Source organism: Centruroides vittatus, unplaced genomic scaffold, assembly GCF_030686945.1.
Source record: "Centruroides vittatus isolate TY-2023 unplaced genomic scaffold, ASM3068694v2 contig_120, whole genome shotgun sequence".
NCBI lineage: Eukaryota > Metazoa > Arthropoda > Arachnida > Scorpiones > Buthidae > Centruroides > Centruroides vittatus.
Window position 1 is genome coordinate 1,590,027 of NW_027120768.1, and position 27,833 is coordinate 1,617,859.

Here is a 27,833-nt window from a genome sequence, read left to right on the forward strand (position 1 = left end):
TATTATGTTTTTTTTTTGAAGATAGAAAAATCATGATTTAAATTTGCAATAAACAGACAGTCCATTAATTATATGTGCAGTGTTTGAGACTTTTTTGACTCCTTTCATGTACATTGATGTACCTCTGTTGAATTATGTTTACAATAGTTCTCAAACTCCATGATATTGAAGAAATGACTTTAAAAAGTTCTGCAAATATTTTTTGTTAGCTTAGTACATGACTAGGCTTGTAATTATGCTTATAAGAACAAATTCATTTGCCACTAATACTTCTATAAAGTTCACATATACAATACCTGGACCCATTTCCTCTATCATATACAATGATATACTTTTTGCAACCCCCTTCTTGCCTTCAAACTTGCATGTAATTAATAAATGGCCCTTTATGTTCAATAATCTTTCCAGTTTTATATAAAATTACAAATTTCAGGTTTGTAGTATATATATTAGCATAAATTTCTCATAATCAAATACATATATTTATATACATGTGTAGTATTTAATTAGAAGGACATATTTTAACTAATGCGATAATAATAATATTAAAATTCACTTGTAATTTAATATAATTTGTCTAATAATAATATTGTTTAACATTTTCTATGTAAAGGGTATATCATCATTATCTCCCCTATTTCATGATTTTTTTACTGATTTATGACATTTTAAAATTCTGCTCTTATAATTGTTTTTGAGAGTGAGAAAGTCAGTTTTAGATTGAATTTTTTATATAAATAATTATCGATTATATATTGCTCTGAAATTATTGTAATGGTATATATTTGTATATAAAATACAGTTGACATTTATGACCAATTGAATTATTCATTATTTGCTTTTACAAATTATAAACAATGTTATTAAATATAATATTTTTCTGTATTTTATTTATAGAAGTGTATATAATAATTAGATATTATATTTCATTTAATGAATATCTTTCAACTGTTTTTCTAAATAGATATTTACTATGGAACTTTTTATTCAGTAAGAAAATATTTTCATTAATTAATGTTTGTATAGAAAAACCTTTAACGTCATACGTAATTTATTTTAAAGAGACAAATGATTTAAAATTAATAAATTTCTCTCTCCAATGGCATTAATATGTACACTGTTTTCTTGTAACCAAACAAACAAAATATCTCTGTTAATTCTTTTAATCTCTTAATAATATCTCTCTTAAATAAGTACATGAACTCCTAGCCCATTGTCGGGAGCACAAAAAGCAGTGAGGAATATTTAAAAAAATTAATTGTTGTTACATATTAGATGAGTGCAAATATGAAGAAATCGAAATAGTTTCCTATGTTAATCTTAGTGTCAAACAATTGCTGGATTAGATCAGGCTATATTACTGCTGCTATTTATAATTGAAAGCTAAATAATTTGGCCTAGAGGTTAGGCATTAAGCACCATCTCTTATTAAATTTAATAAGATATGGTGCATCTGACACTTGATCTAATCCAGCAGTCATTTGGCTTTAATATTGGGCTTACAGATGTTTATATTTTAATCTTAGTGTTAAATAATATTTATTTATGTAAAAATTGCAGTTCTGAATGAGGAATTTGGAGCTTCCAAATTTTAGACTACTACAAGACCAAAAAAATTGAAAAGAACTATGTGTCTAATTGTGACCCTTTGCAAGATATTCACCTCCAAATGCTGCTTATTAAACACATGACAGGTTTAATGGAGCATGCAGCATGACTCCGAGTGTTCCCCGGAAGCAGTCGATGCAATGGCATTTCTTGTGTTTTAATATCTTACAAAGGGTCACGCACAAACAATCAGTTTTTTTGACTTTTTACTTTTTTACTACACTTCCAATAAGGTCTCAACTGCCTTGTTCAGAGCAGTATTTGTATCGATTCTTAGTGTTGTCTCATAAATATTTTTACTTAATATAATTTTATAAAATCTGAATAGTTTTTATTGTTTTATGAATATTTATATATGCAAAAATCTAACTCAAAGACAAAAAAATATCAATTTCTCTAATGTTAAACTGTCAAGGTATATATGTAAGATGTAGGTTTCAATCTTTGCTAGCAATAGCAATTTTATCAAGAAAATAAATTGTAATTATCAAATTTATCAACAATTGCAACATAATTTTTCGGGGTGGTTTTTAGTTATGGGTTGTCACAAGTCATCACCAAACCACATGATCATGTTCTAAACCCACGTATTGATATTTGTTCAAAGTGTAATTTCTATGGCTTTTTAATAATAAATTTTTTCTCTTAAACTTAAAACAATTTTACTGTTTTATGATTTGTATTGATATTTTGGTTTAGTGTTCGAGTGCTCTTGATATCTCGAGCAGTCGGCAGTCGAAGTGGCTATAGTTAGCAATGTATACATATATTAGATTCTTAAGGACTTAGAACAATATGACTTGCAAGTCTTTAGTGTGAATTTTATTTAAGTTCTTCTCATTTGTGAGTTTAGAATCTATGATAAACTGGTGATACAACATGGGACTAATGAGCAAACAAACCAGGATTGAATCGTAATGATCACTGTGTCACTGCCTATATAGATCTACTTGTATAGATCTATATAGGCAGTGATGTACTCTCTAATGGTTTTTCAGTGAGTGATCTCCATGAGGTAGAGAAATGAATAGGCTGGCCAATTCTGTCTAGGACAAGAATAGGGAGGAATGTTCAGTACACTCTCCTCCCATTGTGGTCTTATGACATACTTCAAGAGACTCCTTTACATTTGTATTGCTGATTTGAACTGTAATTATAGCTGTCATTTCTAATATTTATATTGAAAGAATGTGTGTTCTGCTTTAATATTAAAATATGAAAGCATAGCAATTTAGTAGAATTAAGTATTGCTTCTAATGTTTATACTTCATAGAATATTTATGGGAAATCATTATTTAGAATGAATTTAAAATAGGTAAAAAACCAAATAAAACATGAAAAATTTATCTATAGTCATTAAATTTATTAATTTTTATAATTAAGCATCATTACATTTGAAATTTTTATACTTGATTTTATATAAACAGGCCAAAGTATCTCCATACACTTACTAAATTTTAATCTGATTACTTTACTGAAGCATGTCAAATGTAATTTGCAGCTTGTTCACTTGTTTCTTGGACGTCTAGGATGAGGAGTGGTGCACAAACAGTCTTCAACCCGGAATTTCATATAGTCCGTATTGCATGATAAAGTGCTTTTTTTGATAAATACTAGGCTTTACTTTACATCCACCTTCATTTTGATTTTTAGGTGCTTGAAATGCATATCGGCACCAAAAAATCAAAATGAAGATGGATGTAAACTGAGCCTAGCGTCTATCGAAAAAAGTACTTTGTCATGCAATATGGATAAACATAATAGAAGACGTGGAAGGTATATTTCATGTACAATTTCAGGATAGTGTGTGTACATAGTGTGGCTCCTTATGGCATTCTGCTTGAAATCATTGCCATACAGTCATAATGGATGAGATTCTTGCATATTCCAACACACAAAATGACTTTTCACATTTCATTAGTGCTGCATTTGCTACTATTGCCTTCTGGTGACAAATCATGACAACTATGCATGCATACTACTACTGAAAAATACTTGGAGAGTTTACTCTTATTTCAATGTTGACAAGTATAGTGTTTGTTGTGTAGTTTATGAATACAGTAGAGCGTCATTTATCCAAAAGCCGATCAACCGAAATGTCAGTTAACCGAAAACTTTCCAGTCAGACTGTGTTGTGCCGAATCAAATGTTTTTGATACTAGGCTAACTTCTAAAGTATAATTTTTTTTTTTGTTTTTATATTTTTAAATACATTTATTTTGTTTGTACAAAATAAAGAAATAATTTTTAACGATACAATAGCCATGATTATTATTATAAAAATTTTTGTTAAGCTTAAAATCGATGAAAATTCAACGCGAAGCAACACACAACGGAGAAAAATTTCAACATGGGATAGGTTAATATATTTTTTCATACATAATTGGTTATCCGAAAAATAAGTTATCCAAACAACCCCAGTCCCCAATTGATTCGGATAAATGACTCTCTAATGTATTAAATTTTTAAAATGTTTCATGGACTTATGAATAAACCTGTATAACTCATATACATCAACAGTACATTTGACAAACACTTTTGATCACCTTGTGACCATTGTCAGGTGACAGTCTAATATTTTCATCATTAAAACTTAGTAAGCAGTTTGGCAGGAGACAGGCTGCCGGTCAGCAACTCTTGTTAGATATAATAATTATAAACTAATTAATTAATTAAATTTAATTATGGAATATTCTGGGAGAAAAGTTTGACATACAGCAGGATTCAAACTCTCAACTCCTGCTTATCTTACAGATGCATTTGCCAATTACTGAAGAGGTTTTTTAATTTTTTAACATAATCTTCTTGCCACTTGTACTTCACAGCATGAGCAAGATAAAGAAGCATGTTCACAACTTTATACAAGTTATGAACATGCTTCTCTATCTTGTTTTCGAAGAAAGACTTTTGTTGAGAGGACATCAGCATTGTACTGCAGAAATGACTCTTATCTGAGAAGTTTTTCCTCTCACTGGTAAATGCTTTAGGCCAGATCAGGACTGTAGGGTGTGATGTTCAAGAATGTCTTATCCAAGGCTTTGGAAGCACTTGGCTGTTCTGACTGCTGTATGAGAGCAAGCATTATCCTGCTACAAAATCATACCTTTTGAGAGTTTGTCTTAGATTTGAGATTCTCAAACATCCTTCCTATAATCCTTATCTGGCCCAAAATGATTACCATTTCTTTGGACCACCAAAAGGCCAAAAATTCTTTTCGAGCAAGGAAGTCAATTTTGTGGAAAAAATTGGTTTTCCTCTCAACAGGCATCTTTCTTGTAGAATAGAATAAAGAAGCTTGTTTACCACTGATCCAAATGCTATGTTGTACAAAGAGAATATCCTGAATAATATTCCTTATTTTTAATATGGAATTGAGATTGTTGAATTTGAATAACATGGTGTAGATAATATGCATAGTTTCATTTAATTCATTAGCTGTAATTGATGGTGTCTACAAAGCAGACTAAGCTAGTGATTAGTAGTATTTTTGGATTGCAGGTTGGATTTAACCAAAATATTGGGTGCACTACCTAAAAAAACTGCTTTAATATGACTGGATAAGCAAACCAATATCATTGGTTTGTTTTTTCAGCTATATTAAAGTTTGTTTATTAGGCATTTTGCCCATTGTGTCTTACAGGGTTTGGTCTAATTTAAATGTAATGAGACTTCCATCCTGTGACAGGATTATTTGAAATAAGATCAGAGAATTTAGATTCTTATTTGTTTGGTTACTTAAATTTTGATGGTTCAAGTGAATTGTTATTATGAGTCACCAGTTATAAGTGTTTCTCTGAAACTACTTTTTAAAGGAAAAATCCATTAAAACTTAAATATCTTTGAAGTTACCAAGAACTTTCATATCAGAATACTTTCGAATAGCTGCCTTCAGATGCGAGTTCCCATAGTAATGTTTAGAGTTTATTTTTATATGCTGACTGATAAAATATCATTCTAAACAACTGATTTTTTATCTATAATTGGTAAAGGATAATATAACAGATGTACTATAGTTACATATAGTTTCTGGAATTGGCAGGTGGATAGATACACCTTTTGCTTTCTGTTTTAATAAATGTTAACTTATCTGTTTGAATTTAATAACAGTATCAAAATGAACAAAAAATGTACCCTCCGTAACCAATATCCGGCGTGAAAGTTGAAAAACATAGGTTGGCAAACACTTTCGATGCCCCTCCCGGGCTCTTCTTCAGGCCAAATTTGCTGTAACTGGATTCTTACAATCGAATGTTTTTCAAATCAGAACATGCTTTACTTCTAGATGTTCAAATATGGAAGGCAATCTCGTGCAGTTTCAAAAATATATAAATTTTTACTAGTGGAGATACAATGTGCGCATCATATAATAATTGCGTGTATCATATAATAAATTACGATTTGTCATCCAATAAATATTGCCAAGCTGTTGAGAGATTCATTTACTCTTTAAAATTGATGCAGGTTAATTTGCAATCTGCTTTGAATATTTCCATCGCTTCCAAGGTTCTTAGGTGTTCCTGGTGACGAGTGGTGTGGATAACTCGTGCTTCGTTAAAAATCGAGGTTATGTCTGGGTTTGTTGCATACGTAGATAATGCTGTTGTACATTTGTTGTGGGTGATATCTGATTTATGTTCTTTTAGCCTAGTGGCTAATGGACATTTGGTGGATCTTATGTACATCAATTGCCTCTGCCATCTGTCATCTATTAACGGAATTGTATATATTCCCGGTAGCCTGTTTGGGTTATGGGCATCTTTTCCGTTTCTCAATAAATTGTATATAGAAGAATTTCTTCTGTATGTAATTTTAATTCCTCTTTTCTTTGCGATCTCATCATATATTGTTTTTAATTGTGGGTTGTACATTACTGGGATTCTATCTATGTGTTCTTCTTTATCGACTGTTCTTGATACTTTTTCTTCATCTGTCATATTGTTTATAAGAAGGCGTTTATTGCATAATTTGCTTATTATGGTGCCATAACCGTGATCTTTAGCAACCTTTGTAATATATGATATTTCTTGTTGTAGAGTGCTGGTTGTGGAAGAGTGAGTGTAGGCCCTTTCTACCAAAGCTCTGAATCATTGATGGCTGTCTTAAATTGCCTTAGGTCTGGTGGTGTTTTCCAGAGGATTATAATATCATCAATATATCTTCCATATAGAATTATGTTTGGTAGAAAGGATGGTAGGGTTTTGGTTTTGACTGTCCTAATTACCATTTCACATAAATCACCAGATAACGGACTTCCAATCGGTACTCCCCTCTCGTGCATATGTGTTTCCTTTGAATTAGAATGCCAAACTGTAACAGGCTAAATGAGCCAATTCCAGTATATCCTGGTGGATTATTATCCTTTACTTTTTCTATGAGGAAATCTATCAGTGCACAAAAACAAGGTTGAATATTAATCAAGGGGTACAATGATCTAAAATCCCATACTGTGGCGTAAGTGGGCTTGTTTATGGCTTTTAGTTTTAATACCAATCCTTTAGGACTTGAGATATTGAATCGGTAGTTTTCTAGATGTGCGGATAGCATATTATGAACAAATTTTTCAAGTTTGATGGTGGGGGCTCTTCCTTTGTCAACTATAGGTCGTAGATGTTGTCCTTGTTTATGTGTTTTGGCAAAAGCAAAGAGTTTAGGTACATCTGGAGCATCTGTAATGATTTTTTTCATATTCAGGTTCTTGGCAAGTTTGCTGTTAGCAAATCTTTTAACCCTTGCTTGCATTTTTTCCACCCAGTTCATTTCAACATCTGTGCATAGTGTTTTGGAGAGGTATTTTTTAAATTCATCCTCGTATGTCTCTCTCTTCATTAAGACCATAAGTCTGGCTTTATCTGCTCTGGTTACCACAATATTATTAGATTTTATCCATTTAGAAGCTTGGCTTAATTTATGTTTGAGTTGTGCAATGGTCCCAGTAATGTACAACCCACAATTAAAAACAATATATAATGAGATTGCAAAGAAAAGGGGAATTAAAATTACATACAGAAGAAATTCTTCTATATACAATTTATTGAGAAACGGAAAAGACGCCCATAACCCAAACAGGCTACCGGGAATATATACAATTCCGTTAATAGATGACAGATGGCAGAGGCAATTGATGTACATAAGATCCACCAAACGTCCATTAGCCACTAGGCTAAAAGAACATAAATCAGATATCACCCACAACAAATGTACAACAGCATTATCTACGTATGCAACAAACCCAGACATAACCTCGATTTTTAACGAAGCACGAGTTATCCACACCACTCGTCACCAGGAACACCTAAGAACCTTGGAAGCGATGGAAATATTCAAAGCAGATTGCAAATTAACCTGCATCAATTTTAAAGAGTAAATGAATCTCTCAACAGCTTGGCAATATTTATTGGATGACAAATCGTAATTTATTATATGATACACGCAATTATTATATGATGCGCACATTGTATCTCCACTAGTAAAAATTTATATATTTTTGAAACTGCACGAGATTGCCTTCCATATTTGAACATCTAGAAGTAAAGCATGTTCTGATTTGAAAAACATTCGATTGTAAGAATCCAGTTACAGCAAATTTGGCCTGAAGAAGAGCCCGGGAGGGGCATCGAAAGTGTTTGCCAACCTATGTTTTTCAACTTTCACGCCGGATATTGGTTACGGAGCATACATTTTTTTGTCTTCTATGACCCAGTGTGGGAGAAACGTATGTTTTTAGTATCAAAATGAACATTTTTTCCCCTCCATATTCATCCTGTTCTATAAACTTGTAGTTTACGCTCGGCTGACTTATATGGGATGTGATTGACTCTGACAAGTCAAAACTGTTGATGATCTACCACCACAATTTTGTTATCTTATGAAAGTTTATTAACTTCCTGTTATAAAATTATGCTGCAAAACATAGTCATATTTATTTAGACATTTCAGGTCCTCCTCTTAGTAAAGAAACTAAGACAAACTAAATAGTTGCAATTATTGTTCACTATAATAAAAAAAGAGAATCTTATTTTCATTCATTGTAAGAAGCAGGTTTTACTTCTCTTACACAGCATAATGTTAACAACCTGTTGTAATAGTTAAAAGATTTATGGTGAAAATATGAAATTCACATTCCTATGAAAATTGCAAATGTTTTCTTGCATTTTAACATGCTATATTATCCACAATTGACTAAAAATGTCATAGTCAAGACATTGACCATGCCTGCTAGAGTCAAACTTCTGTTCTTAATTAATCATTATATAATTGAGTTAAAATATTCATTAACTTTAACTTTTTTTTTACAGTGTTTTCGTTTGATTGCCTCATTCTCTTCGTAATCCTCATATGTATACATAATCTATAATCTTATAAATCAAAACTTCATTAAGAATTTTAGATATTTAATGTGCTTGATTGTGTTTTGTTTCCAAAATAAATTTTGTATTAAAAAATATATATATATATAATCAGGGTTATTTTTCAGCTGGAAAGTATTTGTACACTGCACTAATAGATAGCATGAAAAGTATTGAAAGTTGCTCACTAAGAAAAATTCTGTGTTTAGGTGAGAAGTCTGGTGATTAGCATAACGGAAACAAACAAAACAAACCGGGCCACTGTCAGTCACAATGAAAGCTGTCTATCGATTGGAGTCGACATAAACAGCAAATGGAGTGGGGATCCTCCTTTTGTTGGATGTAGTCTTTTGATGAATGGAAAATATTGATATCTAATTATCTATCCTTACTATGTTGTTGTCAAGAAATGAGATACCAAGAAGCACTAATAAATCAAGTTAAAAAAAACATATCTGTTTCCAAATATGTTTTTTAACTCGAAGATGATTGCTAAAGGCAATTGAAAACATTCATTTTTTTCTATCATTTTGTGTTTTGTGAGCTAGACTTTCGGTTTTGTAAGCAAGATTCATAATTATCCAGTACATAGTGAGTGCATTTATTACTTAGAAGCACTAATAAAAGTTTGAAAGAGAAAAATGATAATGTGGTTACTTGAAGGGCACTATTTAGCAACCGAGACTAAATCTAAGCAAGAAATGGGTAGAAAGTGCAGATGATGAAAATTTAGAAAATATTGTAATTGCTACAATATAAATGTGCTTGTTTATAAAGAAGAAAAAAATAAATAGTAAGGTTAAACAATATTTTAGGTATTGCTATGTTTTTTCTAAAATGAAACTTTTTAGCTACGATAAATGCGTAATGGCAGTGACATTTTTGCAGAAAAGGGCACTGTTTACATTTTATCCAAGTGACAATTGGAGATCAAGTTTGTTGCTGTTTGACACAAAATAAATGCTTGATCATTGCTTGATATGATACTATTTTCTTATATACAGTATATTTTAAATGTTAGCTATAAGAGAAACAGAAATAATGAAAAAGTATTTTAAAGTTGATAATACAATAATCCAATGATACAGATTTGAGAGTTGAATGCTCAGTTACTGTTTTTTGTAGAGAACTGAAACACAAAATCAGCAGTCAGTATCTAAATAGAGACTTCTAAATATAGTAAATAGTTCTTTGGATAATTGTTATATAGTGATGAAATTACTGAAAAGTTGTCAGCTTTCTAGATGCAAGTTTAGCTTCTTATATTTTAGCCAGTATTGGCTTTATTGTTTTAAAAGTAATTTGGTCTTATAGAAAATAATTAGAAATATCTAATAACTTCAATTAAAGCAGGGACTGATATATAGGAAATAAACGGGAGACAAGCAAGGTAAGTTGCACATGCTTTTGATGCTTTAAAGCAAAATTACAAAAGCAGATGCCTGTGCTTGTAGTGCACAAAGGATTTTTCATATTTTCCAAATGCAGTCTTGGTAAAGGAAAAATTATTTAAATATTTTATAATAAATTGTAAAGGGAAATTTTGGATCACCAGATCTGTCACCTTGTGATTATCACCTGTTTGGTTCTTTGAAGGGAGCCTTGGAAGACAAATATTCATCTAGAATGCCAAAGAATTTGTTGTGCAGTGGCTCCGAACCAGCTGAATTCTATTCCAAAAAGAGGTATTTTGCACAGACAGCATTGTTTCCAAAACAATTGGAAAAATGTCAGTGTGTGGAGGGGAGTACCTAGAGAAGGAAACATAAATTGTGACTATTTAACACAGTTTTGTTGCTGTTACTGAAATTACAGACAGAAGTTGAATCAACCTTGTAATTATAGATTGAAAGTATAGAAGCTGATAAGAAATTTTTAATTGTTTAAATGTTTCAGAGTAGTGTACATTTCATAAAACTTAAATTAATTAAACTTCTGAGCTTGGGACATAACTACCAAAAGTTTAAGTGACTAAACAGTTTTTCCCCCCAATTAAGAATAGCTAAACATTCCTGTGATAGTTGAAGTTTCTTCACACTAATTTTAAGCACCAAGCATTCCATTTAAAAGCAAAAAGCTGATTCTTCTCTGCTATACAATGAGGACAGGGCCGAGAAGTATTATTTTCAAATCTATTGAAGTTAAAGATGTTCTCTCCAATGTCCAGATTCATAGCAATAGAAGTAGAATAGTTTATGTATAAATTACTCTGTCTCTCATTATGAGAAAGTTTGTCGATGAGATGTCTTAAAACTTTGAAAATGCGAATCAATATAATTTTTTTACTATTGCAATTTTCATAGATGAAAAATGGGAATGAACTCTTTTGATCTTTTGTTGTGAATCTTATGAGGCATTTTGTGTGTCATGTGAGCATTCAAACATGGCATCTCATAAATAATATTGTTTATTTCAAAATTGTGAAATTACTGGCATGAAATCAGAAACTACAAATATATCTTTTATTTCCATATTTTTTCTTCTTTGTAATGATATAAAATACTTGTGGATTGACAAAAATGTGTATTTCATGAAGATAAGAATTACACCTCAGTTCAATATTATTTTCAGCAAAGAAATTCAATCTTCTAACATTTTCGGCCACTACTTTATCAGCCCTCATCAGGAATTGTAAAACGGAAAAACCGTTCTGTGTAGAATGCCGTCGTGTTCTAAGTTTAAAAGTTTTAAATACGCTCGAATACAGTCTGTGACATATCCTTATATGATGTATAGTTTATGTATTTCCATGCATTTGGTACATGAATGGCATCCGTGTTGATGCAGGCTCCACTTCTGTCTGCCCTGTAGATCTCTACAGCTTCCAATGCTCTAATGTTTTGCCATTCGAAGACCCTGTGTATTAGGGTAGCTTGGTCCCAACAGAGAAATCTCCGGATCACTGGTGTAACGTGTCAGGACCGCATTAATGTTTCCTTTTTGTACATCATATTTGTGATTTTTTAACCTGGATTGCAGTGATCTATACATGGATCCTATATATGTTACTATTCTTTAGAACCTATCATCTTGTAGTGGGATGTGGTAAACTCCTGATGCTTCTGCATCCTCAATGCTGTCCTGTGCGTTAGACAGAAGGTGGAAAAGTTGGGTTTTCTTTTGTACATTATATGTATGTTTAAATCTTTTGCATTCCTTTTGTATAAGTGATGAAGGGACAGTTCGTAGCTTAGGACTACCCGATTAGCTTGTGTTTTGTTAACATTGGTATTGTTAACATCTCACTTTGTCATTGAACATCACGATGAGACAGTGAGATGTTTTGATGATAGAGTGTTGATAGTTTTACAATTCCCGAATAGGGCCAATAAAGTAGTGGCTGAAAACATTAGAAGATTGAATTTCTTTTGCTGGAAATATTGAATTGAGGTGTAATTCTTATCATCGTGTACAGTACAATTCTAGTTTTCTGGTAAAGTTGGTGTTTATTATGTATTTTATGTTTATTGTTTTGTAAGTTGATCTGATAAAGTAAACATATTAAACTTCACTTCATTGTGAATTATCTTGGATTTCACTGGTTGACATTGGGTTTATTTGTAATTGGAGAGAGATGAGTTTTCTTTCAAAGTCAGAGTAGCAAACTTTATTACTCTAAAAGGAGGTCAGAGCAGTAGAACCTGTCCTGACCTCCATTTCAAATGTAAACAAACCATACAGTGTTTTATTAACCTGTAAACAAAAGCTTCCATCCCACTTGTAATTATAAATGTTGTGATTAACCCAAAACCTTACCAGTAACACTTTTAATATGAAGAAGACAAATACAGTTAGACTCTGTGTAACACAGTTGTTAGGTTTCGAAAAAGTGGCGTTTTATGCAAATCCTCGCTAAACAAAACAGGTCTAATACAAAATGTTGGATTAGGTTGTACTGTTCTTTTTTGTAATTAAGAGAGATACATTTATTAAAGAAATCAATAATTAACTAACAATCACAATTGAAAGTATTTCACGTTATTAATATTAATTTTTTCTTCACTGCTAAACACCATTAAAGGAGGACATTTTCTTTTTGTCAAAATATCATTGTCATCAGAGCTTTTCTATTGTCCTTGATCTCAATTATCAACATCTTGATTTTTCTCTACATTTTTTTCATAAAATTTGATATTTTCATTTGCCTATGTTTGCCTACCTTTAAAAATTTAATAATTTTATGTAGTAACTTTTAATTTAATGTATAAAACAAAGCGCAGCAACAGTCTGTCATGTTCATTGGTACTGTCATTGATGACGGTAACACGTGGTTTATAATATTTCCTATTATAACAAGGAAGAAGAAAAATTGTACAATCAGTTCTCATTAAAGAAAACTGGGCAAGACGCACAAAACAACATAAAAAAATTTCAATATTCTAAAATCCATGGGAAACTATGAGACAACAGCATGCTTGCTTGCTTGAATAAAAAATCATCCAGTTGATGGGGTTTGCACTTAAAAATTGTGATATTTTGTCCGGAGATGTTCTCGAACTGTGTTAGAGAGAAACCGTGTTGTGAGAATGCTGTGTTGTACGAGGGATAGCTGTTCAATATGTTCTTGCATTTTTTCTCAGTTGGTCCTTTTGAGCTGTTGAATCATTGTCATAGTCTTGCAGTTCATCACGAGATGCATATATTTTGGTGATATCTTGCTTGTTTTCTTTCTCCTGCCAACTGCAAGAATTCTGTCGTTTCTGTTGATTTGTGTTCTGAAGAACTTGTCACCATTTAATTTTATGCTGGGGAATAGCCAAATGATTTCTTATGATATGTACCTTCTGCCCCAAAACTGTTTTTTGTCAAAGATAATATCATCAGACACTATTAGTTTATTTGTGTTGAGATCATACAGATGATAGATATGCATATGTGGCAAATATTTAGGGTTTGCACTGCATAGATTCAAAATTGCGACTTGGTGATCATTTTATTAAAGTGGCAGTAAAATCGTAGTTTGCTTGTTTCGACACTTAGTGTGAAATTGAATCAAAAATCACATTTCAGGAAAAAAACAGCAAAATGCTGAGTTTTCATACAATGGGAGTCCCATGCACCACACACCTAGTGATTTCACGGCGTCACATGGCAAGTTCAGGAGGAAAAGTAGGAAGTGACGTCGAGAACTGAAGGTAGTTTTGTGCAATGCCACCTAACTGGAAACCATTGGGATTTTTTATTGACTAACAGAAATTTTGGGGAATTTTTTGGGATGACTTTTTACTTTGATCTTTTTTCAGTAGACTAAAACAAAAATTTTGACATGACACAACCCATGAAATACTGTTTAAACATTGTGATCAAATGTGTTGTTTGGAATTATTCATTAAAAAAATGATTCAAGAATGATTCCTATTTGCTAGCAAGGGGCGTTTTCAAAATCTCGGCACCTCTCATCAATTCTATTCAAAATCTCAGGCAACTTTCCGGTTGCTGTTAGTGTGCTGTCAGCAAACTGCAAGCATCTTTTTTTGGTGCTGGATACTCCAGAAAATAAGATGGCAGCCATCGTAAGAGCTCTGTTTTGCATTGACAATTTTGAATTTAATTTATTTGTGGATGAATATACCCTGAATAAATTAAAATTTGGTTAGTAGATTAATAGAATATTTTAATATACTAGTAAATTTACATAAGACATCACATAATTTGTTCTAATTGTTAAAATGTAATCTTACAATTGCTTCACTTCCAGCAGCATCTTATTGGGTCGATGCTGAGATTTTGAATATGTCCAAGGGGGGCCAGATGTTCGGGTTTCCAATTCGAACGAAACTTGGTGAGCACATAGCCCTAAATACAAACAGCTCATTGTCCAAATAATAGGACCCACTTTTCAAGTGTTTTCAAAAATTGGATCTCTGAAAATTTAGTGTTTAGCTTATAAGTCTTTGGAAGTTTCATATCGAAGAGTGGCAATACCAAATGAATAAGACGCTAAGCACTGGAGCTAGATGATGTAGGTTTGGAGATCTGATTTTGTTTAGTTAATTTTATGTGTAACTTTATTATTTTATTGCATCATTAGCGTTATTATTATTATTCCTCGCGTTTAAACCTTATAAAACAAGAGATTAAAACTTGTGATGTCATTTCACATTTATCAAAAACAAGCCTCCGTAGATTTAACTCTTACATCAGTAAATAAAACTTTTATTTTTTCACATTTATTTTCATATATTTTACATAATATGACCTCACAAGCAAGTAAGCTTTGTACATTACTGCACATGGACAAAAAAAAAGTGGTACGAAAATAGGGTAGCAAGTTGCAGCGTTTTATTTGACGATGAAACTTCCAAAGACTCAGTAAAATGGGAACTTATTGAAAAAAGTCTACCTAATCTAGACATACATAACTGGTTACTAGAATTAATAAAATATAGTTTTGTGAATAAAGACTTATAAGGTAAACACTAAATTTTGAGATGTTTGTTTTTTGGAAACACTCGAAAAGTGGGTTATTTGGACAAGGGGCTGCTTGTGTTTAAGGCTACATAGTCACCAAGTTTCATTTGAATTGGAGACCTGAACATCTGGCTTCTCCTTATAAATGACAGTTTAACATGTTACTTTTGCTTTCCAGATGCCAAATTGAAAAGACTACCAGCACCTACATTAATTAGTAAGTAAAACTGGTGGCAATAAATGTTTTGAAGTGGTGAAAAACTGTCGAAATGGTGGTGATATTTTAAAATTTTCCAGATATAATATTAATATTGGAATAAGAAAAATATAATATATTAATATTGTATTTTCTTGCTCAAGGTTCAGATTTGTGACCTTACTGTGTTTGTGCACTTGAACATAAGCAATATATCCAAAGATTTTGATGTTTTAAATGTTCTCTCTCTTTTATAGCCATTTTTTGTATGGGCTCTCGTTATTCCTGCAAGGTATCTGATTAAGTATTTGGAAGCTGCAAGGATTGCAAATATTGCTTCTCTGTAATATTTTTCCAAATGATTAGCATTCAATAGCGTACACCTTGCTTAATCTGATTCATCATTACTATATGGGGCTGTTAATTTATGAATGATGCCCAATATGTTCTTGAATTTCTTACTTATGTATTCTTTGTCATTTTCTGTCGTATTGACAAGACTATGTCTTGTTTATAAAATCGTACTGCCATTTTTGTTACCAGCTTAGAGGTATGAAAGAGTACATGTCAAGAGTTGATATTTGGCACAGAGTATTAGGTGCCCAAATCATTTGCACACCAAAAAATCCAAACTTGTAGGTAGTCAGGGGACTGAAAACTACCCTGACTACCTATCCCGTATGATAGGTAGTCAGTTCTACCAGGATGTTGCTAAAAATGATACAAAATGATTTTGTATCATTTTTAACGATCTTCCTCGGTTACAAAAAAATAGAACATTAAATATAGAACATAAAATGTGTTTGGAATAAATACAAAAATTAACAGTAAATAATGATTAATTTACTGTGTTTTTGTTATTTCTTACTCCTGTTTTTAGGTATTCGGTATTCGGCCAAATAGTGATTAAATATTTTGTATTCGGCTGAATAGTGGAAAATAGGCTGAATACTGAATAGTAACCGAATATTCGTTACATCACTAATTTTAGCCGCTCCACGTTATATTAGGGTTGTTGTTACATCCAATGACGTTATAATCGGGTTAAACTGTATATTGTTTGTGCAAAATAAAAAAATAATTTCGGATGATACAATAGCCATGATTATTTTTTTCAAAAACAGGAAATTTTCATTATGCATCAACAAAAATTCAACCCTGGCCATCATGTAAGAGAAATTTGGACATTGGATAGGGTATACCTGGATAGGTTAATTTCACAAAAATGCATCGTGGACGATATCAGTGAAGTTTGAACGATCGCACTCAAAACCAGCGATACCAAAGAAGATTAGAGAATGAGAACGAGACCCACTTGAGCATCAAAGTGATTCCGCTTAGTAGTGAGTCTACGAGACATAGTCTTGTCCCAAATACGGCTTTGCCATTTTACTTGTTCTATTTATAACTCATCCCATTTGTTTTTTTAATGGTTCTCTTGTAAACTTCAAATATTTGAGTATTTCACTTTCTTCCTTCATAAAATAGACTTAATCCAACCATTATAATTGTATTTTGCACCACCAGTAGACATTATACCCATTGATTTTCATACATTGCTGTGTATTAGTTCTAAAGGAGCTTTAGTTTTTTTTTGACTGACCTTGTGTTAAAAGAAATATGCTGGTTTTTTGCATATGCACAAGTTTTAAATACTTTATTTGGAGTGATCCTAATACATGCTTAATTAAAAATTGTCACCATATTTTGTTTGGTCAACTGATTGACATAATATATTCACTGTGGTTTCAGGTGCATACCGACATTCTTCATCAGACAGTTAATCACTTTTTCTTTTATCTGGTGGTGGTACTCTAATTTTTCCTTGACCTTGGACCTTTATTATCATATTGTTAGCTGTATAGATAACATGATTGAATAGGGTCATATTTATAAACCAATGCTTAACACAACTTATGTGATGAACACTACTACTGTTATTCATTCCATAGATACTGAATCAATGCTATTACTTATATTGAAGCACAGGATCATTTGTCCCTGAATTTTGCACTATGACGGTTGCGACCGCACTGGAACACCACGTAATCATATCTCTTACATTATAACATTGTTCCTTGAACCTTATGCTTTTTATATCATGAGATCCTTTGTTCTCATGACCAGTTCTAGCTTCACTATCATAATTTTTGCTTGTAGATTCGTGGTCATTGGTATGTATTTTCTTTACTATACTTAAAACTGTTTCTGGTATATCGTTACCATTTTCATTATGGCCAGATGCGTCGTGTAATACCATGTTTTCTTCATTGCAGTTCACACCTTTCTTTTTACTTCTCTAGTCTCCAAATTTGGGATTATGTTAGAATCGACCACAAAGTTGACTTAATATCTCAGGATGGAGTAAAGGTTAAGAAACAAAATATGACATGGTAATTAGGGGTTGCAGTCCAGCAGTGTTTTCAATTCAACTGGATTTTTGCTGGATTGAAATCATTCCAGCTGGAAAACAATCCTCATACCGGTACATCTAAAAATCCAATATAACTTCTTAAGCCTTTTAAGTTTCCGGTACCCAAGACGAAAATTAACGACCAACTAACGTTTTTGATTCTCCTCCGAGATCTTCGTCAGGTTCTTTGACGGTTTAGAAATGGAATGCAATGAAAATAGAATGCATTTGAAATCCAAATGATAGAACGTCTCCTGCGTGCAATAATTGAGAACGATCCAACATGCATTTAATATACATGATACTATCATAAAAATGACACTGTCCATTCGTACAGGGATACTACACGGTTACCATTGCAGGTACACCTCGGAGATATATCGCCACGCATACGATAAAACGTTGCCATCTTTGAAATTAATACACTTCCCCGATTTTGACGCCTTGTAAATCTCAAGGTCTCCAGCTGGATCCAGCATGGATGTACTTTTGGTGCAATAAAGTGTTATCTGTCTATCTATCTACCCAGAAATTTATGGATTTTTAAAGAAATAAAACATTTTTTAAAAATACTTAAGAAACTTTTATTATTTAGACTGGTCACTATAAATCAGTAAAACTTCTTACACATTTAGGTAGTAAACTTAACTTTGGTTTGGTTTAACACTTTAGAGATAATTAACTTTAAATGTTTAGTTAGATTATAATTCTAATGTAATTTTTAAGTTAAATAATAGCAAAGGTAATTCTACTAATTAATTTATATTAATATATTATAATAATGTAAGGATGGATAATCAGTGGCTAAGTGGCTATCAGTCTTACCAGTTTTCTTATATAGGCTCTACATATTAGTCTGTAGTTATTTATAAGTATATAAAACTATGTACTGGAAGTAGAATAAGTTAAATAAACTACGCCTTTATCAATCCAGCAAAATTTAATAAAATAATAACGTTTTCAATCATTTTTAACGATCTTCCTCGGTTACAAAAAAATAGAACATTAAATATAGAACATAAAATGTGTTCGGAATAAATACAAAAATTAACAGAAAACGCTTAAACGGACAAAATATAGATAAATAAACAAAATAAATAGCAGAAAAAAAAAATATATATATATATAAGATATAACAATGAAACCAGCATTGTCCGTTAATAACATTAATTAATGTAAAAGGATCTCTGCACGGTAGACAATGAGTCCGCATCTCTCTGGTTTATACAACCAGTTGCCATGTGCCCCTTGCAGATTTCCAATCTCTCAACATGTTTGACTGTTTGCTTATTCGTTGTCGTTTTTATAATTGCCGCTGGTCCAATTGCCATTCCCCATTGGACGTTAACATCCTTCTGTCTTGCGTATGATACCAGCGCAGTATTGTCAAGGTTCTTACTGATTGTATATTTGTGCTCTTGAGCCTTTGTTTTAAACTGCACATCGTTGCACCCGCATAAACAAGCTTGGAATTGAAACATTGGTTGTGTAAAGGCACCGAATATATACCCGTTGTTGAATTTGATCCTCTTTCTTTTTATCGTTTCTTAAAAGTTTGAAAAGAGTGGGATTACGTCGGTATACAATACGAAAATTATTAGACAGTACATTTATGGCAGTACATCTAAGTATCTTGTTTAAAAATGGGATGTAATTAAGCACTATTCTTTTTATATTTATTCCAAACACATTTTATGTTCTATAGTTAATGTTGTATTCTTTTGTAACTGAGGAAGATCGTTAAAAGCGATTGAGTACATTATTATTTTATTAAATTTTGCTGGATTGATTAAGGTATAGTTTATTTATAAGTAATTTAATTATTAGTGTTAGTAAAGTAGTAAGTAATTAGTAGCAGTCTAGTAGTTAGCAAAGCGGCAATGCGACAACGTAGACTTTTGCGCCATTATTTAGAAAGTTAACTGAGTATTTGCGGATCCGCAGCGCATTCTTTGGCCTGCTGGATCCAGCAGGCCGAAGAATGCGCTGGATCCAGCTGGATTGCTGGATGAGGGATCCAGCAATTGCAATCCCTAATGGTAATATGTATATAATGAGCATTGATGCTATTAAATTTTGGAGTACAGAACTCAAGGGGACGGGAGATAGGAGGAGATCATGTATTGTGTCTTGAGCGGGGTCAGACTCGATGAAAAGTTTAGTTATTACTGACATTTAAAATATTTTAAATGAGCCAAATTGTCTCATGTTCCTACTCTAAAATTTTTTGCTATTTTATAATAATTACTAATATAAAACATATTTTTTTAATGACATTTCATAACAAATGGCACCCCACACAATTTCCACTTTGAGCTAGCGTTGTTGTGTTTTTTAAACTTATTTTTTTAATAAGGATTTTTTATCATAATTTAACAAAATTATTCCCTTTAAGCTTTTGTTATTACTGAAATTTTTTATCATAGTATTAATTGAAACTTATTGGACTTCCTAATGGTTACCTTAACCTCAATTTGAGTGCCAGGAAAGTCAAGCAAGCACTCTTGCCAGCATTATTTAGGTTACCAAATCATTGTTTGAGCATAAAGTAGTTTTAAACAGTTTCAGAACAACTATTATTATTTATATTAAAGAAGAAAGCAATTATAAATTAACACACAAATATTTTATTATTTTTTACTATTATAGCAATGGCAAGTTCTAAATTAAATGAAGAGAAATTGGAAAAGAAATTTCAACTTGTCACAAATTCTCAAGATAGTATCCAAACGTTGTCCTTATGGATATTATATCACAAGTCACAGCATAAGAAAATCGTTGACATATGGCTTAAAACATTAAAGAAATGTAAGTTGTGTCTTTATTATGATTTATTATATTAATTATTAAATTTTATTAATGTTGAAAATTGTTAAATAGTATAAAAAGTATAATATTTTATTGCAAATTTCTTCATTTTTATTTAAATTGATGGAATAAAGGTATGTGTTTCTACATAGCAGGAAGCATTTCTGATTGCTTTCTATTACATAAAAGTAAACATTGCACAATAAATATAACACTAAATTGGTTAATCAGAATAAATTACAAATGCGTTTACAAAAAAATAACATTTTTAAATTTCGATTAACTTTATTTCTCCAATTTCTTCAGTCGCAGACAGCTATCTGCTTTCGTGGTGATAAAGATGAAAAACTGAAACATCAGCTAAACCCTAGTGTTGAGGAATAAATCATTGTGTTAAATGCCATTATAATTTCAAATGCTGACATTTTTTACCTGGTTTATACACTGCCATCAAAAATCTATGACTGAAGACAATAAAGAATAATCAACTCACCTTCTGGTGGTACATTTAATAAATAAATAAACTAAATTTGCGGCCCACCAGTGGCCAAGCAGTTCCATTTTCTGAACTCTGAGAGTTCGGTCGTGGGTTTATGCCTTGTCATGACAGGTTGGCAACATGGAGTTTCCTCCACATCTGTAACACTTGAATAGGGGCTAGTTACTCTTAAAAAGACTTCCCGGAAGGCATTCCCCTTAGGCAGATTGCTCAAGTGTTATGTTGCTGTAACTTAACTAAATAATAAACTAAATTTGCTCAAATCAATTCTAGCTTTAAAATACTATTTTTCTGGAAATTATGTTACGTTTAGATGAATAAATAAACATTTTTTGCAACATAGCATTATTAAAGTTGTCAAGTCTAAACTGAAGGAACGTAAAAATAATTTTATCACAAAAGGCTTCTAATTGTAACAAATTATGTCATAGTGGATGCTAATTTGTTAGAAATTTACTGCTCTGCTGTTAAGAATATTAGACATAATAAAAACAGTTTACAGTTTAATATATGAGATTCTATTAGCTTAGTAGTTACAGTATAGGAGCTTCCCTGCTTAAAAACAATTTGATTTTGTGTCTAAAATTTAAATTTTGTGTGGATTCTGAAGTTCTCTCCCCACTTGTGGGGTGCATTGAAGTCATTCTTTGGCCAGTAATAAAATTTTTAATAAATAATCAGTGTGGATTTTATTTCTATCGTGTATCATTATCTTTTGTTTTCATGTGAATTCTGAAGTTCTGTTGCCACTCGTGCCATGGTATTGAAGTTGGTAACATTGGAGTAATGGCACTTTTTCCTATTGTTTGCAATTTTTATGAAGTTTTATGATCAGTGCTTCAAAAATGCATCCAAAATGTAATAGTAAATCTAGCAGCGGAGATAAATGTAAGATGTGTGGCTCAATTACTGCAGAGACTAAACTAGATATTATAAAACTAAGTGCATTAGGTGAGAAAAACTACATTTGAAACACCTGCTACTGTTGCAGCAGTAGCAAGTGGATAAATGAACATAATGTATTCTATTAAGTATACTGAAGGATAAAACACTAACATTAAGTGGTTATTCTGTGTACTAGTGTTATTTAGTTACCAATTAATCTGTACAATGCAAATTTGCAGCACTGCTTTGCCTTATTTTCATTAAGTATCAGTACGATAATTTTCACGCCAAACACCGTATAAACGTTGCAAAAAGTTCACTGAGTTCAGCGTTATATCCACATTTGCTTGTCACAAGTACTTTCGACGAACCTTACTGTCATCGTCTTCAGGCGAGTGCATAAATTTGCCGAAAAACTTTAAAAAAGAACTAATTCGATGCAGAATAGAACACATAAAGCTTTACCAAAGCCGTTAAGAACGTAAAGCGAAAATTCAAAACGTTCGAAAGCCGATCAAGCATCTGGCCCCGCGACTAGTGAGGCTGCGCATGCGCAGACCCGAGCTCATGATAAACGTATATTAGATAACGCTAAAACGCGCTTAAACGCTTGAATAATGTGACCCAAACATTGGGCAGATCAAGAGTGGGAGTGTTGCACGCTTCTAGCGTGGTGGTAAGGAGGGATTCCCAGATGAAAACTATTTTTCTATCATTGCAGCACTTGAGCATATGCGCTTGCGACCATAGCGGATTGTAACCCTGTTCTAGAGCCTTTTTTGCCAGCTCTGTGCTGTGCTTACCCCTCACCACATCGTCTTGGTGCTCGGCAAGGTGGCTGGCAAGCGTTCTGGTGGTGGCCCCGATATACTGTGTTCTTACTCCCATTGCTAGATTTTCCAGTGGGACAGCATAGACCCCCGATTTCTCAAGCGTGGAGAACTTGTCTCTGTTGTTACACAGAAGCTTGGAAGTGGAGTCTAATGGTAGTACCAGGTTGCGCTTTCTAAATATTCTGCAGATACGTATAGAGAGGGGTCCGAGGTATGGCAACGGTGTTTGAATCACTGAAAACTCCCTCTTGCTGCTTAGCATGATGCTTGGAAAAAATGATTTCTTTACCCTACTGAGCACATGTGTAAATTTTGGATGTGAGAAGCCAGTCGTGCGTACTGCCAAACTGATGCTATCTAACTCTATATTGGCCAGCTCCTGCGTGGAAAAAAGCAAAAATACCCTTCTTATGAGGGAGGCGATGGCGGCATTGACATATCGAGAAGGCTTGAAAGGCTTCTGCTGGGATGATGTACGAAGCTACGTTGGACTTGTGGTGTACCGAGAATTGTAGACCTTCTGGAGACTTGTGTATACGCAGTTCTAAGAACATTATTGCAGCATTGTTCTCTTTCTCCCAGGTAAAATTAATGGAAGGGTATACACTTGAGAGGTGTTGCTTAAAGGTAAGAAAGGCCTCCTCTGTGTCTTCCCACGCTACTAAGATGTCATCTACATAGCGCAGATATAAGCTTGGGTAGCGGATAGCAAGTGGGGAATCGAACGTTCTGCGCTCTATCTCCCTCATGACAAGTTCTGCTAAGATGGCAGATAAAGGAGAGCCCATGGGGACCCCTTGCTTTCGTAAATAAATTCTCTGGTTGAAACGGAAGTAATTATGCTCAGTGACGAAAACGAGTGCATCTCGTAAATCAAGTACCTGCTGGATGCTGAAGTCGTTTTTTAGTAGGAGAGAGTTAGCCAGCATTATGGCCTCAAAGGTACAGAAGGGTATAAAGAAATTACATCTAGCTTGTAGAAGGTGTAGTCATCATGTGGTAGAACTCAGATGCTTGATGCGATGGTGGACTTGGCAATAACAGAAGAGGGAGTAATGTGTGGGGAATCCGGAACTATGGCGTGCAGAAATTTAGCAAGTGCTTTCTCTAAATAGTAGGTGGGATGAGACTGTTTGTTTACTAGCGGGCATAGCGGCCAATTTGCTTTATGGGTTTTTGGTTGGAAGAACAACCTAGGACACACAACGTTGGGGGGAGGATCAAGAGGCCCAGTTAGGGTTGCAGAAACTCCTGGTAGTGCGATGATTCTTCTTGCTTTTCATAGTGTCATTGGAGTGGGGTCCTCACTCAATTCCGAGGAGTGCGACTGCATTAGAAATTTGTTGGCCCTGGTGAGAAAGTCACTTTCTCTGCACAAGACAAACCTCTTGTCCTTGTCGGAGATGAGAAGTCTCAGGCTGGCTCTGTCGAGAAAACGCTCCACTGCTCGATAGTCCATGATGCCATTGGGTTTATCAGAGCTTTGCTTTGCTGCAGCAAGACTCTAGAGTATAGACAGCACCATTTGTGGACATGCAGCATTCATTTGGCAGGACTTAAGCACTGCTAATGTGGCCGGGATCAACCGGGAAAGATTGTTGCTGAGGGGGAGGAATGCACTTAGGTCCCCGCTGCAGAACTCTGTGCACATCATTGGGCACGTTTTCATCTGTGTAGTTGTAATATGGGGTACTCATCTCCACCTTGTTCTGCTTGCGTGCCAAACTTGCTAACCATAGGAGCTTGCTGCTTAATTTCTTTTCTAACGTCTGGGCGGAATAAGAAGCTATACTGTGGAGCTTACCCAGCTGCTCGTAGAGTAAAGTTGGGTGATACACCTTGGTGAACTGAAGGTGCGCTGCATAGAGGTTGAGCTTTGTTTCTGTGAGACACTTCCGTTTACTCCTGATCAGCTTTACGAGTAGAGACCTTTCCACACTCAGAAGGTACCGCCGTAGGCACGGTGGAAACGTCTTGTACTTTAGGGAAATAGACTTAGGTACCATTCTTTGCATTCTGCAGCTTAGCAAGAAGTGAAGTTGGGCAAGTTGCTTGTGCCACTGTTTCTCTAGTTTCAGCAAGTTGTAAAAGAGGCTTTTTGCAGTTTCCATCTCTTAAGTATCAGTGCATCGGATTAGTTCTTTTTTAAAGTTTTTTGGCAAACTTATGCACTCGCCTGAAGATGAATACTGTAAGGTTCGTCGAAAGTACTTGCAATAAGCAAATGTGGATATAACACTGAACTCAGTGAACTTTTTGCAACACTTATTCTCATTGTTTTCATAAATTATATTTATTGCTTGTACTTGAGAACTCGGTTTCCAGAAATGCATTCCTATTTTTGAAATTTCTCTATTCTTTAAAATATTCAATTCTGCTTCTGGTTAACTTACATAAAACACCCAAACCCTTGCAGTAATGCTGAAAATTAACATAGAAGAAGTGATGTTTTGCATTTAAAATATTTCAAAATCTGATGATAGGGACATAAGATCTCCATAAACGTTAGTTCTAGTGTTAATTTTCCACATTACTGCTGGAGTTCGAGTGTTTTACATAAATCCTGCTCCTGTTTAATTGCAACAGAGATCTTTGTTTTTCTGACAAGGTTCAAAATCATTCTCCAAATGCAGTTTGTTACACTCTGCAACAACTGTTATACCTGGAAGTGATTTTACTGATTTTTCTACAAGTGAAATCTTAATTTTCCTATTTATTCAGATTACATTACATTCTTTTTGCCTAGAAGCTGCTTCCTTTTTTGTGTTGAACAGGTTTTTGGCTTGTAGCTCCACACCAAAGAATTTTTTTCCATTTAGACAAGTTTCCTTTTTATTCAGGTTTCATTTTAGGCAGGTTTCACTGTATTTTTTTATATGTTTAAACTGAAACTGATATATAATGCTGTTCTATTCTGTCAGTTTTGAAAAACTTTTCTTGTTTATTAGCCTATTGATGATGATAATGTTACAGTAAAAACCCATTTTTAGTGAAAACGCGTTTTAACTAGTTGAAACTAGTTTTTACTGGATGTCATTGTTAAAACTAGAATTTACTGCTAGTCAAAAATGAATTTGAGTTAAAACGGGTTTTAAAAAAATGGCTTAGTAAAAACTGTTTCGACCAAGGTCATTCAGCTAACACGTTCCTATAGTGCAATGATTCTCAAACTTTTTCGATCCACCGCCCCCTTTGTTCCATAAAGTTATGCCCAACGCCCCATGTGAGAAAGGGTTGGAAATATTCTTAGGAAAACTTTTCTATGAATCTCACACTTTGTGCCCTTACCGTACATTGTTCTCGACATCTGGAAACCATTAAATGCAATGTTTCCTCTTATCCGTTTGACAGAGGAAAGGGAACTTTTACCTTTGATCACCGTTCAGTACCCTGCCTCCAGTGCCCCCCTAGATTTACTCACCGCCCACAAGGGGGTGTTATCGCCCACTTTGAGAAACGCTGCTATAGTGTATGATGAATTACATATCACTTTAACCCTTTTCCCCCGACATCTTGTTTACGTTTATTTTGCAATCCCTCCTAAGTCAATATAGGTCAGTCAGGCGATATTATTTTAAAAATCCACCAAAAATCAAATTATCATTATATCTATGTGAAAAAAAATCACTTACATTTATTAATATCTTTAGTTTTAAATACGATATTTTTCAATGCATTTTATTAGAAAAATTTATAAGAAAAAAAAATAATATATATCAGAACTGACACAGAAACTTGATAATTTGTAACATTTTGTGAAAATTAACATTGTCTAGTTACACAGTTGTTTGCTGGCACTGAGCCAGAAAGACGTAGAATATTGTTTTGTACAATTCGATATAACACTTATGCATGTATGTTTATTCGTTGTGAAATTATCGCACATTATATCAAACATTTGTTTGAAATCAAAATTTTATACTGCTATCAACTAATATAATGAATTATTATACTTTATTCACTTCATATCGAACAAGATTATATCTGTTGTTAATAAATTTTACAAAAATTGATATTTACCAAAGTAACGATGAATTGGTACCCTCGAAGTTTTGCTTAAAAAGCCAGGGTACTGATCGATCGGTGCCTTCAGGGACAAAGGTTTAATTAATGTTAATAACAGATGTGTGACCAATATTTTCAATAAATATCGTATTAAATAATACAAATGTTTTAATCCCAATCATCACTTTATTTATTTCCCCCAAACATATTTAAGTAGCTAAAATTAGTTTTAACTAATGTTAAAAGTTAAAAAGTTAATGTTTGATTTTAGTTTTATCTAAAATCAAAACATGTACAGCAGTAAATTCTAGTTTTAACTAGACAAAATGGGTTATAACAATGACATGCAGTAAAACCTAGTTTCAACTAGTTAAAATGCGTTTTCACTAAAAACGGGTTTTTACTGTAACAATAATATGTATATTTATTTGTATATCTTGTGTTTTATTTATTTTTTTAAACACTAAATTAATTTTTAACATCAAAATACAGGGTTTGTAACTATATTTTTGGACATTGATGTAATGACCTTATGCTATTGTTCAATGTGGGGAGAAAATTAGACTGTATGATTGTTATTTGTACATGCACGCAATGTTTGATTGATAAGAAATGATAGGAATGTTTTCTATGTTAATCATAGTTGTTTTTGGCTTTGTTACTTATTTATATAGAAGTATAATATTAAATTTTGATGGCTAGATGGCCAAGCAGTTAAGGCGACAGCCTATTGTGCTAGAGAACTCTGGATGTAATTGTAATGGGTGTAAAAATCCCAGAAATTTTTTTGAGAATGGTCTGTCCGATACGTTGGGTCCCATCTCACCAA

The 27,833-nt window shown here is 33.1% G+C and overlaps 1 protein-coding gene across 2 annotated transcripts in view; it reads left to right on the plus strand.

Annotated features, from left to right (window-relative positions):
- Positions 1 to 27,833, plus strand: part of LOC136984647 (regulation of nuclear pre-mRNA domain-containing protein 2-like) — a 59,527-nt gene that overhangs the window by 2,282 nt on the left and 29,412 nt on the right. For both annotated transcript variants that reach the window (XM_067281728.1, XM_067281718.1), the window contains exon 2: positions 20,624 to 20,782. In XM_067281728.1, the coding sequence (XP_067137829.1) occupies positions 20,626 to 20,782 (157 nt within the window). In that variant the 5' untranslated portion in view covers positions 20,624 to 20,625. The remainder of the gene's footprint in view (positions 1 to 20,623; positions 20,783 to 27,833) is intronic.